Source organism: Sorex araneus, chromosome X, assembly GCF_027595985.1.
Source record: "Sorex araneus isolate mSorAra2 chromosome X, mSorAra2.pri, whole genome shotgun sequence".
In the NCBI taxonomy this organism is placed as follows: Eukaryota; Metazoa; Chordata; class Mammalia; order Eulipotyphla; family Soricidae; genus Sorex; species Sorex araneus.
Window position 1 is genome coordinate 154,717,087 of NC_073313.1, and position 17,306 is coordinate 154,734,392.

The following is a 17,306-nucleotide window of genomic DNA, read 5'->3' on the forward strand; positions in this document are numbered from 1 at the left end:
GCATTAGGACAGGTAACGTGTGAAGAGCCGAGCTGTAGGAAGCCAGATGTAGGAGGCCATATTTCAATCCTGGCTCTTATCTTCAAGTAAGGCAGAGCCTGGCACTTCTCCAACAGGGGCCTAATTAAAACTTCTCTAACAAGGTCGCCGTTACTGACCTGACTGACCTTACCATCCCACTAGCCAACACCTGTGCCTGACATGATAGATGGGGTCCGGGCACGCATACCACTACCTGCCTCCCAGCAGGCAAGTATAAAATGCTGTAGCTGCCAGTGAATAAAGCTCTCTCTCTTTTTCTCCTCCTTCTTCTGTCTCTGCGTCTGTTCATTCGGCTGCGTCCCCTCCTCAGCCCCACAAAGGGTCCTACCTGCTGGACAGGGCGGGGCCTTCACACCGAGCCAGTGTATTGACGAGTACTGGTGGCAGATTCTTCAAGAATTCAGGTATGACCTTGTCTGGACTGGGTGCTGTATGCGTTTTTGACAATGAAATGGCATGTTGGATTTCAGAAGGAAGGACGTTGGGTACGACATATCCATCCTGCTGAATTTGGTATGTGGGCAGGTCGAAGTGGCAGTCAAAGAGATCTGCGTAGAAGTCATGAATAATCCTCTCCTCTAGTTGTTTTACTCTATCTAGTCATCAAAATGACCTCCACCTCCACATGATGACTAGATACTGATCAATTTTATCTCAATTTAGCTATATGGTCTTTTGGATGATAGTGTGATTTTTAGTAAAAACATACCTTAAATATTTGCCTTTATTATTGACATTGAACCGATAAGACTGTTTCAGTTCTCTAAGTTATTAGGATTGAAAAATGCATTTGTGATGTTTAACAAGTGTCTTGGAAGGTCACCAAAACAGGAGTGCAGCTTCAGTGGAGTCTCCATGTGATGGGAGGGGGGATTTACACTCTAATCCCCAGCTCAGTGTCTCAGGGTTGAGCCGGTACTGAGGTTGATCCATGACTAACCTTAATGAAAAGTTCATTAAGAGTCATATCTGCAATGGTCTCTGTATGGGGCCTCAGTGTAAGGAGGGTCCCTGGGATCTGGGCTGTGGTGCATGTGGGGGTGCCGGGAGAGTGGGGGCTCAGGGAGAGCATTGATGCTCTGGGTCCTTCGTCATTCTTTGTCCTGTGTATCTCTTCCATCTGGCTTTTCTTTAGTTCTACTTTTCGAAAATACATTAGGAATTGTCAGAGGAAAACCTTTTCTAAGATGTGAGAGCAAGTCTCTCACAGTAATGTGACCGAGGATGAAGCCATGAGCCTCTGACCAGTGGGTGTTGGTCAGAAGCACAGGGGAAGCCTGTAGGACCTTCCCGCACTGAGATGGAACCTGGAGGTGAAATGCTGTGTACAGGGAGAGGTTTAGAATCGAGGGGACTGTGGGGCACCAGACCTGTGTCTGAGGATCGTGTGGGGGGTGTTGGGACAAACTGAGGGCTGAAATTCATGCCTATAATGATTGTAACTTTGTATATGGTTAACATAAAAGAACTGTTGGCACAGAGTTCCAGGTCTGATGGGGAAGAAATATCAAGTCAGAGGGGCTGGAGTGATAAAACAGCAGGAACAGTGCTTGCCTTATAAAAGGCCACCTGGGTTTGATCCCCAGCATCCCCATGCCCCACTAGGAGCAATTGTTAAGAGCAGAGCCTTGACTGACCAGTCTGTGCACCGAAGGCCTTATTGGTGACCCAAGTACTCCTTAGAAGTCAGAATCCCTTTCTCATGGTGGCCTTGCAGATGAGGGTCTTGTATGAGGGGAAGGACAGTGATGGCCACAAGCAATTCCAGGTCCCTCCATCCTGCAAAGCTCCACTCCTAGTTCCACCTATCAGGTGTGGGGCTGACTGGAGAAGACTCAGCCTCAGAGAAGGACTTTAAAGGCTCTGACACCTGAGCAGGTACTACAGGGCCCAGAACAATGTCAAGGGAACAGAGACCCAAGGTGGGATATGAGATTCCCACATTGTCAGTGACTTCCTGTGACCTTGAGGGGCACCATGAAGTCCCCTATGAGCAGAGTCTACAGAGCACTGAGCAGACTGAGGTTTTAGCTCACAGCCCTGTGTAACTGTGGGAGACATAGCATGAGGAACCCAGTCCTGAGAGAGTCAGATTCCCTGAGGAGAGGCAGCTGGTGCCATGGCTGAGGGTGTCTCCTTGTGAGCACTGGAATTCCATGACAGGACTCATCCAGAGCTGCTATGGTTTCCCCAAGACATCTGAGGATGAGTTAGAGGTTCCCATGGGATCTGTCTCTTGTCTCACTGAGGAGGGGTCAGAGCTGCACATGTCACAGGACCTGGTTTCTCCACTACAATGGCCAAGCAGTGCAGAGGGAATGGGAAACATTGAAGGTCCACATGGAGAGTGAATGAGGGGACAAAGCTCAACCCATCCCAGAGAGAAGGTCTCTCAAGTGGCGAATGTGCAGGTAGAGGCTTCCTGAGCACAGGTCTGAGGGGAAAAGTCAGAAGGGACAGAGTGTGTGTCTGAAAGCAGAGGGACAGGACAAGAACAGAGTGAATACAGGCCATTGATTCACTTTGTGAAGTGACTCTCCCAGGGTGAGGATTAAAATCCTTAGAAGATGATTTTACTTGAGTTATGGTCCCACCACTGGAAACTTCAATCAGGAGGCAGAGAGTGTGACAAACTTTTCTACTCAAAATTGGCATGAAATACTTAGAGCCAAAACCCACAGGACAAGGTACCTGGGGGGGTCATCTGAGAGCTGAGGGGCAGTTCAGTCCCGATCTCCACAGAAACATGATTCATTCATTGGGTCATGAGAAACCTTTCCTCATGGTTGAGTCTTCAGAGACTCCTGGGGGCCTGAGCCCCTGAAGCTCACCCTGCTTCTTCCTGCAGGTGGTTTTTGTCTGGGCCCACAGGGCCTTCCCCTCACTTTGTCTTTCACATAGTAGTACAGGGCCGTGTCCTCCTCCCTCAGGCTGCTCATTTGCAGATAGAGCATGTTCTTTCTGTTTTATCTGATGATTTGGCCCTTCACAGAGTCAGCATAGTATGTAGTAGCACCATTATAATAAATTACTGCGACCCACTCTAGGCCCTTCCCTGGAGCTTGGCGAACCCAGTGCATCCCATATTGGCTAAAGTCGAATCCAGAGGCTGCACAGGAGAGTCTCAGGGACCCCCCGGGCTGCACCAAGTCTCCCCCAGACTCCACCAGCTTCACCTCACACTGGACCCCTGCAAACACAAAGACATCCTGGTCAGGAAACTCTCCTCACACAGAGGATCTGCCACTCCCATCTCTCCCATGCTCCGTGTCTCTGTTGCACATGAGTTACCTCCTAACACAGCCACCAAGAGAAGCCAGCTCAGCCCACAGGCCATGTTGGTTCTGTCTGAGTCAGGATGGAGCCCCTGGGAACTCCTGAATTGACTCCTTTCCCAGTGCTGAGGCTGGGCTGGGCTGTTTTCATCATTATGGGCAGACGTTCATTTGCATATCCTCCTTCTGCATAAAACGTTCTGTTGAACCTGAAGAGTAAGTGTAGGACTCCAGAACACGTGTCAGGTTCTGGGCTGTCTTCTGACCCAGGAAAGATTCTGTCATGCAAGTATTATAAATAACCAATTTAATTTGTGATATTTTGTCTTTATTTTTGATGATTATCATGTAATATCTACAATCATTCTTCTGTCGCATGCATCATTTGTCACAGAAAAGCTTAAATACTTTATACAATATTCTCATGACATATTGTAAGAGTTGGTTCCACTATCGAGACAAAAGTAATCCTCTGAATCACTCCAAGTTATGAATAAGTCATCAACCAAGAGTTGAAACATAATCAGGAATGAGGCAGAATGGCCAGATAGAGTAGCCTTGATATATGGGAAACCTAAGGTAGGATCGTGTGTCTGCTCTGTCTGTCCTGTTTCTCCCAGAGGAAACATCTCTGAGGTTAAAGGTGTTTGTCCTTCACATGGAAATGGAAAGATATCCTCTGCTCATGAGATCAGGAGAATTAACATTGTCAAAATGGCAATACTCTCCCAAGCATTGTACAAATTCAATGTGATCCCTATGAGGTTGCCCATGACTTTCTTCAAAGAAATGGATCAAACACTCCTTAAATTCATAAGAAACAATAAGTCAACATGAATAGCTAAAGTAATTCTTGGGAAAAAGAAGATGGGAGGCATCACCTTCTCCAACCTCAAACAAAGCGGTAATAATTAAAACAGCAAGGTAGTGGAACAAAGGATCGGCAAAACCCTCCATGATACTGAAGCTAAAGATATCTTTAAAGGTGACACACCATTGGTCAAGCAAGTGGAAACAGATAAACAAATGGGACTACATTAAACTGAGAAACTTCTACACCTCAAAAGTTACAGTGACCAGAATACAAAGACAATCTACAGAATGGGAAAGAATATTCACCCAATACCCATCTTATAAGGGGTTGATATCAAGGATTTCCAAGGCACTGGTTGAACTCCACAAGAAAAAAACATCCAACTCCATCAGAAAATGGGGTGATGAAATGAACAGAAACTTTCTCAAAGAATATATCCGAATGGCCAAAAGACACATGGAAAAATGCTCTCCTCTAATCATCTGTGAGATGCAGATCAGAAAAACAATGAGACATCATCTCACACCACAGAGACTGACCCACATCCAAAAGAGCAAAAGCAACAGGTATTGGCACAGATGTGGGGAGAGAGGGACTCTCTTTTACTGCTAGTGGGAATGCCAAATGGTTCAGCCCTTTTGGAAAACAGTATGGCTGCTTCTCAAAAAATTAGAAATTTGACCATTTGACACCATTTGACCCAGAAATACCACTTCTGTGAATATATCCCGGAGATACATTAAAGTATACTAGAAATGACATCTACACTTATGAGTTCATTGCAGCACTGCTTACAATAGGCAAAATCTGGGAAAAACCCAAATGTCCAGAACAGATGACTGGTTAAAGAAACTTTGGTACATCTACACAATGGAATACTATGCAGCTGTTAGAAAAGATGAAGTAATGAACTTTGTATATAAGTGCATCAACATGTAAAGTTTCACATGTTAAGTGAAATGAGTCAGATATAGGAAGATTGCAGTCATCTGTGAAATATAAAGCAACAGAATGGGAGACTAACACCCAAGAATAGTAGAGATGAGGACCAAGAGGTTTGCTCCATGGCTTGGAAACAGCCTCACATTTTGGGGGGAAAGTCAACTCAGATATAGAAGGGAACACCCAGTAAAGGGGGCTAAGAGGGTCTGTTCGGGATGGGAGATGTGGGCTGAAAGTAGACTATAGACCAAACATGATGGCCACTTAATACGTCTATTGCAAACCACGGCACCCAAAAAGAGAGAGAGCAAAAGGGAATGCCCTGCCACAGAGGCGGGTCAGGGTGGAGGGGATGAGGTGTAGATGGCGGGAGGGATGCTGGGATCACTGGTTGTTGAAAATGGGCACTAGTGGAGGGATGGGTGTGACTGAAACACAAGCAGGAAAGTTTTTAAGTCTGTAACTGTACCTCATAGTGATTCAGTAATAAAATTTTTTAAAGATGTTTGTCCTGATATTAAAGGCCCTGGGATGTGTAAAACCTTAGCCCATATAGTCTAAGTCAGGCAGCTGACCTAACAATGTCGTTCTGATGATCCCTGGTTCTAAGTGATAACTCACTGTGTTGGGCATTAGGAGCTCTCAGTCCTCAAAAATGTTAGTCCCCCAACCCCCCACCCCTTCTCTCTTCAGTCTGTCTTTAAAATACTCACAGCATCCCACGGTTTGTCCCTGTTCACCAGGATTGGTCCCAAGTAACCAGAGATGTAGAGGCAGCAGAGGGGTAAGCTTCTTCCCTTGCATTGGGTGATCAAGGTTCATTCCTTGCACTTCATATGGTTTCCCATGCCCCAACCAGAAGTGATCCCTGAGCACAGAGCCAGGAATATACCCAGAGTGGCACAACAATACATCCAATCCAACAGAGACTGAAGGATAGCACAGTGTCGGGCACTTGCCTTGCACACGGCTGACCCAGGATTGTTTTCCAGTATCCCATATGCTTCCCACAGCAATTTCAAAAGTAATTCCTGAGTACAGAGTCAGGTACACCCTGAGAAACACCAGGTATATCCCCCAAACCAGACAAAATCTCACAAATAACTTACAAGAAAATCAAACAAAATACGGGTTAGCCGCTGTCAAGAATTTCTTTCCTGTAATGAAAGCAAGTTGTATTTGTTCTGAATTTTGCGTTAACCTGGATGTTGGAGACTAGTATGCATGGAGGTCATGTCGTGTGACTTTTTTTTTTTTGCTTTTCGGGTCACACCCGGCTGTTCACAGGGGTTACTCCTGGCTCTACACTCAGGAATTACTCCTGGCGGTGCTGGGGGACCATATGGGATGCTGGGAATTGAACCCGGGTCAGCCGCGTGCAAGGCAAACGCCCTACCCGCTGTTCTATCACTCCAGCCCCGGCGTGTGACTCTTGACATCAGCCCGACCCCATGTCTCCTTCTTACCATGTCCATGTCAGTATTTGATTAGCAGTAAACACCACAGGAGGCCAGGCCTTACACAGAATACTGACTTACAGATCATAATGTTTCATGAGCGCTGACATATACGGACACCTGTACAATGATCATCACACCAAAATAATGGGTGAACCTCTCACCCCAATGTTTCCCCTTGGCCCATGTTATTCCTCCCCCCATGCCTCATCTCTCCCTCACGCTCTCTGCAGTGCTTCCTGTTTGTGTAAGTGTGTGTAGGGTGTGATGATGGAGAATCACTATCAATAGCCTTCCACTCTAGGGATATATTATGGGTTTTGACTCAGGCCTGAAGGCATCTTGGATTACTCTCAGTCCTGGACCTTTAAAATAGGTCACACAGGTTTTCTAGAAGGAGAGAGAAAAATGAGGAAAAGCTGTTCTGTATCTTACATGAATATAAAGAGAAAGCTATAAAAATAATAACAAAAATAATAAAAATATAATAATAACAAACAGGAAAGTACTGATTAACACTCACCTGCCAGGTGTTGAAGTCCTAGGGGCCTGGTGGGGTGAGTGTTGGGGACAGGGAGGACAGACCACAGGGAGAGGGTTGGGGGTATGAGGGTGTCACTGAAAGTGGAGCTGCTCTGGAGAGATGGGGAAGGGTCCTAGGAAAGACGCTGGAACTGGGCATAGATGGGAGTGGGTGGGGGTGATGGGGGCTGAGTGTCTCTGTGTTGTGAGAGAATATTGGCACGTGTGGGCTTCTAACACATGGTGACCCTGTATGCCCTCTGGTGGCGCTGAGGCCTTTTCTGAGTTGGCTCCCGAGTGCCCTCTGCTGGTCGGCAGCGCCCCTGCAGCCCCTCCTGTGGTCTGCGGGGTACTTCAGAATCCTGATTTTCAGCATGAATAGAGGAAGTGTGTCCTCAGCACCAGTGGGGACAGGAAGTGTGAGCACTGGGAAATGAGCCCAGCCTGATTCCACCAGTTTCCCTAGGGAGGTGTGTTTAGAGACAGCCCATGGAGAAGGGAATCCTTCCTGCCTAATAGTGACCCCAACCATCACTAATGTGACCTCGGTTGGAGTTTTGGCCCATAATGTGCTTATTTTGCCAGAAAGAGTGGATGAAGTTCACTCTGACAAATGGATAGGCAATGTTCCTTGGGGAAGGGAACAAAGATGTTCTCGAATCGGGCGTGAGTGTTCTCCATCTCATGGGGCAAGGGTTTGATTCACTTTTTGTAAATTTACCATTTTTACATATTTTGGAGGCAGCTTTGAAGGAAAGTTCATAGTCACGATGCACCCATATGCTCAGTCATTAGTGTGACTTGCGTGCATTGATTAGGCCATGGTGAGGACACTTTCATGTCTGCTTGGGACATCTCATTGACAATAATCAGAGGGATTAATATCTTTACATGTTCCACTTCTCTAGTCTTTGATTTCAGGTATTTCCTCAAATATTTCCTTCTGGGTTTCTGGAAAAATCAATACAAAACAGAGACTCCTTTGTTACCAGCCTGTGTCCATGCATTTGCCCAGTGGTGTCTGATTTCTAAATCAAGTGATACTAAGAGGAAACTCTTGGGTATTAATTTTTAAGTTACAAAGGAACCCTGAACGTAGTGGCTTAAGAACTAGCCTTTATTTCTTAGTAAAATTGAGGCAGGTGACAGCAGACCCCAGGTAAGGATGAGTGAGACATGGGGATGGAGGGAGTAGGAGGAGCATCTGAGGCCTAGTTCAGGAGACTCTATGCAGGTCCATGCTGCTGCCAGCTTTCCTGGGCACGTCTCAGATTGTGTGTCTGTGCTGGGCAATGAACTTCCCCCAATAATGATGCCTCAAGATCAAGGTTATGCAGGAGAGGGAGAGTTATAAGGGGATACATCTGCTGCCTCCGACTGATAACAGAAAGCCTTTGTGAGGGTCGAAACGGGGACACTGACACTACCCAGTTCCTTCACACCAGGCCATACCAGAAAAGAGACTGTGGCCACTTTGATAATGCATCGTCTCCTCCTCTCTCCTTATCTAATGGCAGGGTTCTGTATGGAATATGGAGTCACAAGTATGCACATAGGGGAAGGGTTTCACAATCTCTGTAGCAGGTGGCCTTGCCAACACCTGGATTTTATCTAGAGAAAAAATTTTGCTGATGCAATGAAATTACAATAAATGTGTATAGATACAATTTTGCACAGTAGTTAGAGAAATGTCATAAGCTCGGATTTTAATTCCACTTTATATCGTCTCTGCCTATGCTGATCCCTGCTCTGTGAGCACCAGCTCTGTTCCAGTGACAAGGATGGTTAGAGGAGACTGTTGTGGGCAGTGTCCCTTCAGGCACTCATCACAGAAGGGAGAACTAAAAGAATGAGGCCAGACATAACCCAATTGCACGTGGCTCACATACCACCTAGAGCTGGTTACCTGTGTCCGTTCTCTAGCCATAAGTGGAAATGAACTCAACACTGGCCTTCATTTCTTTACATTTCCTCAAAGATATGATCAGATTGCAAAACGTGGATAGGTTGGAGTTTTCCATGAATAGGTCAACAGTCCAAGGACTTTCTATGGATCAGCACCTACTCACAAGCGTATCTTCCTCTAACATTGGAGAAGCACACTTGCAGAGTCTGACAAGAAAAAAATTAGTCATAACAGGTGTTCTAGAGTGAAGCCATCTTACTCCTGGCTGTTGTTGAAAGACAGAGATTCTGAGCCTTTCCCTCAAATGAAGCCTGACCCTGTGAGCCCCAATCTGTGTCTCAGACCCTGACTCTCTGAGGAGGAAGTCAGGAAGATCAGCGTCCCTGTCATCTCCTCACCCAGCACATTTGCCTCCCCCTAAGTTTTCTGACACACTCAGGATGTGGTTGCCACACTGTGTTTCTCCAACAGTAATACACGGCCGTCTCCTCAGTGCTCAGCCTGTTCAGTTCCATGTAGGCTGTGTTCCTGGACTTGTCCACAGTGAAGGTAACTCTGCCCTGGAACTTTGGTGCATAGCCTGTACCACCATCACTAGGACGTATCCATCCCATCCACTCTAGCCCTGGTCCCGGGGCCTGCCGCACCCAGTTGATATTGTTGCTTGTGAAGGTGTATCCGGACCCCTTGCAGGAGATCTTCACTGATGCCCCAGGTTTTCCCATCTCAGCCCCTGACTGCACCAGCTGTACCTGGGAGTTCACACCTGTGGACAGCAGACAGGAGTGGGTGGACTCCACTTGACTGGCCCCATTCCCTCAGCCCAAGGAATGGGGACACTTATCTGCAGCCACTGCCACCAGGAAGAGAATTCTCCAGGTCCAGTCCATGGTGGGGACCGTGCACTCGAGGGTTTCTGAAGGTGTGGGTGTGCTTGCTGTGTGAGGTTGTCAGGACACAGGCACATCTGTATTTAACTCAGGGTCCCTCATGTAATTTGCATATTCATGAGGAGGTAGAATTCATAGCTGAAGGCCTGGTCCAACCTGAGAAGGGGCTGGTGGAAGCCATCGGGTCCATTCTTAAGGGGAATTAAGAGTGCCACATTCTGATCCTTGTTTGAGGAGATGAGATCTTACCCTGTCCCAGGACTCTGAGCACACCCCCTTCCCCTCTGGAGGGCCAAGCCCATTTAGGACCTTCCCCTAAGTGCCCCCCCACATCTGTATCGCCTGGACACATCTGGACACACCTGGGCCTTCAGGTTATTTGTGGGATCTTGTAACTCCCAAATGGATACTAGAATGAGACCACAAAGACATCCTAATGCTCCAGTGGTTTCCATTGGAGATATTAAGTCCAAACATACCACCTAAATACAGGTTTTACTGCTTATCAATTAATAAATCTTTCTCCCCAAATGATAAGTGTCAGAGTTTAACTTTCTGTGTCTTATACTTAATTCAATTTCATTTTTTGCAAGAGCGCAAAATTTAGTTTGTTTTAAACAATTTTATTATTATTTTACTTTTTTTGAATCACTGTGAGATCGAACCTTACAAGACTGTAAATGATTCGATTTCCGTCATATAGTATTCCTGTTTCTGAAGAGAAACCCCTCTCATCTCTGAACCCACATCAGGCCTGCAACTCCGTGCTCTTGGGACTTGGCCCTTCCTGCAACCCTGTCCCCACCCTGCACGGAGAGCCTCTAGGCTCTCAGGAGCTTTAACTTCTTGGTGTCTCTAATACAGGATTGAATCCTGGGACTTCACTTCAGAAGCTTTGTCATGAGTCATATTCTTTTATGGGCCTTTTCATTTGGTTTTGAGTCACATCTGGCAGTTCTGAGGACTTATTCCTGGCTCTGTGTTCAGGAATGTCTCAGGTCAATGCATCCTAGGAGAACATTAGAAAATCAAATAGTTATATATATAAAATTTACAAGATGACACTGCGTGTTATTTGATGAAATTATGTAAAAGTGATACAATCAATATTTCACTCAAATATAATGATATAAACTACCAATCTAATAGAGGATTTAAATATATAACTAAAGACTTAAAAATATGTCATATTAAATTTGCTGAAATAATGGAGACTAAAAACCACGCATGAGTCAAACACTGCTGCAGACATATTTATTACATGTCAGTATTATTCTAAAAAATATAAGTGTACACAAAATGAGAACAAAATAAATAAAGCTTTATGGCACCTATTACTTAACCAATTTTTTTCAGTGATACAAAGTAATATTATTTAAAGAAATTTACTTAGAGAAATTCAAGTGGAGAGAAAGAGAGAGCCGTGTTCATGAGAACACATGAGCTTCTCCAAATGAGAAAATCCTTGAGTTCTGATTTCTGATCAGACATGTTAGAAGTCTGGAAACATCTTTCTAAGCAGCACAAATGAAAACCTGAGGAACTGAAACTCAGAGATTCACTTCCAGTCTCTTTGTGAATAGGAAAAGATAGATAAATATAGAAGCAAAATAGTATCACTTGTCATCCAAATGATCTTCGATTTGCTCGAGCGGGCGCCTATAATATCTCCATTTGTCCCTGTCTCGTGCTAGTGTAGTCCAATGATTCCTGCTTGCTCATGGAATATGAAGAGCCTCAAACCATTCATTCAGGGATTTAACAAAGTCTGACTGTCTCGTAGGCCACTCAGTTTTTTGACGTCCCATGGAATCCAGTGGGTAACATCTCTAGTCCAGCAGTCGTCTCTGAATCACATTACATGTCCGGCCCATATGATTTTTGACGCCTTGGCGAACAAGACAGCATCCCTGATTCTTGATCGTTGATGGAGGATGGAACTCTGGTTTCCTTCTCTCACTTGAGTGAAACGTGATACTCCAAGCATAGCTCTTTTAATTCCTCTTTTGGATACCTGAATAACGTTCTCATCCTGTTTTTGTAGGGCCCAGGTCTCTGTGGCGTATGTTAGTGAAGGAAGAATGGTGGAATTGAAAAGATATTCCCAAAGCCGAGGCTCTTTGTCCTCATAACCACTTTTTTGGTGCTCTTGAAGGCATTCAACACTGCTCTCTTCCTCCTGCCCATTTGTGGCATCAAGTTGTTCTTCATGTTGAGTTCTCGACCCAGGTACACATAGCTGCTGCAATGAGAGAAGTTTGTTCCAATGAAAGCAAATGGAACATAGATAAAATAGTATTATCTAAATAAATTTGCTTAGAGAAATGCAAGCAGATAGAGAGAAAGAGAGAGAGAAAGAGAGAGAGATGGTACAGGATTGTGACAGGAAGGACAGTCCAAACAGAATCTGGTCATCTCACTTGAGCCATCCTTCTCATTTATTGATCCTGAAGTTCCTTTATGGGTCCACTCTCTCTCTCTCTCTCCCCTCTCTCTCTCATCTATGTATTGCAATACAGATACTGAAAGGTTATTATGTATGTCCTTTTTGCTACTTCCAGCACTTAGTTCTTGTCCAGAGTGATCATATCTAACTATGCCTGTCATACTGGTCCTTCACTGTCCTTCACCCCCCACATAATTATAGCAAGTTCAAAATTATTGACATGTCTTTCTGGCACCAATGTTTCCTGGTATTGAATATTAATCTCATACAAAAGTTTAAATCCCACAGAACAGTGAAATTATTCTATATATGTCACTGTCCTGACTCATTTCACTCACCCTGACTCTACATATCCCTTCATTTATAAGCAAATTTCATGATGTAATTTTTCCTGATAGCTGCATGGTATTCCATTGTGTAGATATACTATATTCCATCCAGTCATCTGTTCTCAGATACTCACGTTGTTACACATTTGGCTATTGTAAATACATTAAACATGGGCATGCAAATATATTTCCAATTTAATGTTTCATGTCCATTGGGATCAATGTCATATGGAACCTCAATTCTTAGTATATTGGCTTAGTACAAAGGGTTCTTTGTGAGATGTGACTTTTTCCCTGGCATGAGGTGATATCTCATTATTGTTTTAATTTGCATTTCTCTGATAAGTGATGGGGAGAATTTGTTCCAACAGTTCTTTTACTCAGTGTCGCCTTTAAGGGTGTATCCTTTCCAAACCCCCATTTCAGATGGGGTTTATTTTTTTGTTAAATTATACAAGTGATTTATACATGTTTTATTAAAACTACATCAGATAATGGGCAGGCAGATATTTTCCCCCAGTGTTTTCTTGTCTTTTGATTCTTGTAGTCATTTCATTTACATTGATTAGGCTATATAAACAGAGAGACTCAAAGCATGAAATGGGAGAAAACTTTGGCTCCACTTTGATCCCCAAATAATTATTTTATGGGAGGAAAATTGAAAAAAGATGACAAAGAACCATGTGTTAAAACTCAGCTAAGAGTAAGCAATTGTTGGGCACACAAAACGTTTGTCACAAGCTTACCACAATCACAAACACAAACACAAAGTCACCTTCAATGTTGGGTGCACAAACAGCCGAGAGAGTTGGTGAGTCCTCAGGTGGAATTTTGATCACTGTGGGTGGGTCATTGAAGGTTCAGAGTCTGGACTCACCTCACATGTCTTCACAGCGCAGGGCCTCACTCAGACTCTGTGCACACAGCAAGGTTCTAGCATGTATGTGGTCCCTCCTTGCACAAGCACAAGGTGAAACAAACTCAATTCTGGCCTCACTCTTCACTGCATTCTCAGAGAGTCACCAGGGCTCAGCACTTCTCCTTCAGACTAAGCTGAGCCTCGGGTAATTTCTGTGTCTCCTGGAAAAAGCATTAACTAGTGGAGATGATCATAGTCGTGTTCACGGCAGCACCAAGTACAGTAGCCAAGATAGATATACAACACTCAAACGCAGAGTATGTTTCTGTCTGTTTCCTCATTCAGCCATGGAGTTCGTTCTTTCCTTCAGTTCTGTTTGAAGGACAGTGATCATTGTTCCCTTCCTTCTCTCACTGAGATTCCCAAGTCTCCCTGTCAGTGTTTTCTTCAGGTCAGAGAGTACTGAGAGTATTCTTGCTCTCCACACACACACAGAGCTTCGGATGTTCTGATGTTCTGACCTGGATTCATATTCATTAAAACAAAATAATCATTTTTTCATTGTTCCTGGTGCTCTTTTGGAGTTAACAGTGTGAGTGCCCTGTGGCTGGGCATGGATCTGGTGAAGTTTCTGATTCTATTCAGCTAGGTCTGTGGCTCTAGTAACTTCTGGCAGCCGCAAAGCCTGAGCTGTTCTCTCAGTGGTACTGGGAGGGCCAGAGGTCCGTTGGCAGGAATAACTGTGGGTTCTTGTGTTGATGGGCCTCACTGAGACCTGGGATGTCCCCTGGGGAACAGTCTTTAAATAATATCATGAAGCTATGGAAATTGACCTGTGAGTTTCAGGAATATAAACTCTCAGTGCAACTGCATAGAAATGGAAGCCCAGAATAAATCCTTAGATTTTTTACGGTGAAACTTTGGAAAAGGATTCCATCCTATGGAGTGAAGCAAGGAAAATCTCTTCAACACATGATGTTGGGAAAGCAACACCACATACAAAAACAACAATAGAAGATAGAATTAAATCCATATCTCACAGCAGATACAGAATATAATTAGAACGGGATTTATGGTCCAGCGTTGACAGCAGAATCCTTAATATACACAGAGAAAAATCTTGGCCAGTATCTCCATGACACTGATCTTAGAGGGATCATCTATAGTTTCATTCCATTGTCAGAGATAAGATAAACTAAAATAAATAAATGGGACTAAGTCAATTAAAAGATTTTAATGGTAATGTAAACAACAATTAAATTAAAATACCCTATTTAATGGGAGAAAATGTGACCCACTGAAGCTCAGATCTAAGCTGTGCTTAGATCCAACACATCGAACCTAATATTTAAGATAATCATAGAACTCACAAAACTCAACTTCAGAACAAATCACTCATCATAATGTGGTGTGGGAAATAAACAGATTCTTTCCTAATGCAACATTCCAATGGGCTGTGGGCATATGAAAAGGTGTTTATCAACACTTACTATGAGGGAAATGTTAATATAAAGGACAATGGAACCATCTCTCCCCAGTGAGAATGGCTTATATGAAAAATACTGGAAAAACAAACAGTGTTGGAACATTGTCAAAGGAAAAACTCTTTCTATATTTGTGGGAAATTATCTGTGGAAAACAGTATGATATTTCTTTAAAAAGTGAAAATAGAATTTCCAAGTAACAATTGATTCTATTTTTGGTGACTTCAATCTAGTGTGAAAAGTCATTTGAGAAAATATTTGTAAGCGTATGTTCATTGCTGCATTTAGAATAGTTGCCAGGGCATGGAAACAATCCTAATACTTAATGACAATTTTGTGGATAAGGAGTTGTGGTGTTTATATAGTGTGGGATACTGTGCAGTTATAAGAAAAGACATAATATCAGCGTTTTCTGCACCATGAATGGAACAATAGAATATTAATGAAGTTTGTCAGGGGGAGAAGGCCAATTCAGAGGATGTCATTCATCTGTGGTGCACAGAGAACAGAGTGTCAGGATGGACAGGATCCAATGATAACGGCCCCTGCATCCGAACCACACTCTGGGGTTCCCGAGAGGAGTTGGGTGTCGGGCTCAGATGACTGGGGAGAAGAGGCCGCGCACAGGGGCCACAGCAGAGTGTGGGGGTCTGTGGGGATTTGGTGCTGGGAGAAGCACATGGATTTTGTGACCCACAAGCATCAACACTCAGACCATTGTCATCGTGTTCCCTCAGTGACAATAAGAAGAAAACGAGAGAAATCTCTCCTTTCTGTGTAAAGGAATGATCTTTTTTTTTCATTAACGCAAAAATATTTTATTCAGTAAATGGGTGAAAAACAGCCTACTAAATGGGGAAAAATATTTGCATGACATACATATATCTTCCACCAAGGAATGACCATTGTGGAAAAAATATCGACCACACCTTACCTAGCAGCACATAACAGTCTCTAGTAGACTCTGAGAAAGGAAGAGAAACAAGCAAATTTGTAATAGGAGAAAAAGTAGTTATAAAAATGTATATAGGTAACATATTAAAGTTTGTTCATATATTTCACCTACAGAGTAAAGAAAGCGCCTCCTTCACAGCTTCTCTCCCCTGCCCCTGGAGCAGAGCACTGGAATCCCTGCATCACAGCGCCCCCTCGTGGTCACATGCACCCCTGCAGCTCTCCTGTCTTCCACAGCAGGTTTGTATCTGGGATCACAGGGACTTGACCTCACTGTGTCTCTTGCACAATAATACACTGCTGTGTCCTCAGTTACTGAGTTGCTCAGTTTTAGGTAACTCCAACAGGGTCATTTTAATTCTACAGGAGAGTAATGTGCCCCTCAGGCCCCAGGGAGTAACATTATCCTGTCACTGGAAACTTTTCATGAGAAAAGAGATAGTGTGATAAAGTCATTACTGCCCACAGTGGGGATGGAGGACTCAGCCACAACCCACAAGGAGGGTTGGTGTCATCTGAGAGCTCAGACACAGGTCAGTCCCGATTTCCACAGAAACACGATTCATCTGGTTATGAGCAACCTTTCCTTGGGGGCGAGTCCTAAGAGCCTCCTGGGGGCCTGCAGCCTTGAACCTCACCCTGCTTCCTCCTGCAGGTGGTTTGTGTCTGGGCCCACAGGGCCTTCCCCTCACTGTGTCTCTCGCACAGTAGTACAGGGCCGTGTCCTCCTCCCTCAGGCTGCTCATTTGCAGAGAGAGCGTGTTCTTGCTGTTGTCTCTGGAGATGGTGAATCGGCCCTTCACAGAGTCGGCATAGTATGTACCACCACTACTTATGCTTGAGACCCACTCTAGGCCCTTCCCTGGAGCCTGGCGGACCCAGTTCATCCAATAGCTGCCAACATTGAATCCAGAGGCTACACAGGAGAGTCTCAGGGACCCCCCGGCCTGCACCAAGTCTCCTCCAGACTCCACCAGCTGCACCTCACACTGGACCCCTGCAAACACAAAGACATCCTGGTCAGGAAACTCTCCTCACACAGAGGATCTGCCACTCCCATCTCTCCCATGTTCAGTGTCTCTGTCGCCCATGAGTTACCTCCTAACACAGCCACCAGGAGAAGCCAGCTCAGCCCACATGCCATGTTGTTTCCGTCTGACAGAATCCCTGAGTTCCTCTCTCAGAGCTGGGGTTGTGCTCTTTATATCATCAAAGGGAACAACTCATTTGCATGTCTTCTTTCTGTATATAAAGTTTTGGTTGAGCTGGGAGAGTTTGTAGGACTCAGGGCAGGTGTGGTTATATGGGGATGCTGTGACTTGAAAAGATTAGGAACTGAGGTGTGACAGCATTCAATTATTACATACAAAAAATTATGCGACATTG

At 44.5% G+C, this 17,306-nt stretch overlaps 1 protein-coding gene, 1 pseudogene and 1 gene segment (V, D, J or C); all 3 read right to left on the bottom strand.

Moving 5' to 3' along the window:
* Positions 1-2,822: 2,822 nt before the first annotated feature.
* On the bottom strand, positions 2,823-3,423 carry LOC101546172 (immunoglobulin heavy variable 3-30-like; annotated as a pseudogene).
* A 5,690-nt stretch (positions 3,424-9,113) lies between these two features.
* On the bottom strand, positions 9,114-9,848 carry LOC129399827 (immunoglobulin heavy variable 1-8-like). The segment is given in 3 exon segments: positions 9,114-9,164; positions 9,414-9,724; positions 9,797-9,848. Coding segments are annotated over 3 exon segments (414 nt in total).
* Positions 9,849-9,946: 98 nt separating this feature from the next.
* Positions 9,947-17,064, bottom strand: LOC129399828 (immunoglobulin epsilon heavy chain-like). The gene is made up of 5 exons (XM_055121177.1): positions 17,019-17,064; positions 16,414-16,917; positions 15,901-15,930; positions 13,370-13,461; positions 9,947-10,039 (listed from the first exon to the last, which is right to left on the bottom strand). Exons 1-5 carry the CDS (start codon positions 17,062-17,064, stop codon positions 9,947-9,949), a joined length of 765 nt encoding a protein of 254 aa, XP_054977152.1.
* Positions 17,065-17,306: the final 242 nt, after the last annotated feature.

Bases quoted from the DNA above. Each gene is read 5' to 3' on its own strand.
- LOC129399828 (XM_055121177.1), bottom strand. From the start codon at position 17,064: ATGGCATGTGGGCTGAGCTGGCTTCTCCTGGTGGCTGTGTTAGGAG. The intron at 15,931-16,413 runs GTTGTGGCTGAG...TTCCTTTCTCAG, and splicing joins GACACCAACCCTCCTTGTGG to AGTCTACTAGAGACTGTTAT. The intron at 10,040-13,369 runs GTAAGCTTGTGA...ATTCCCCTTAAG, and splicing joins TGTTTGTGTTTGTGATTGTG to AATGGACCCGATGGCTTCCA.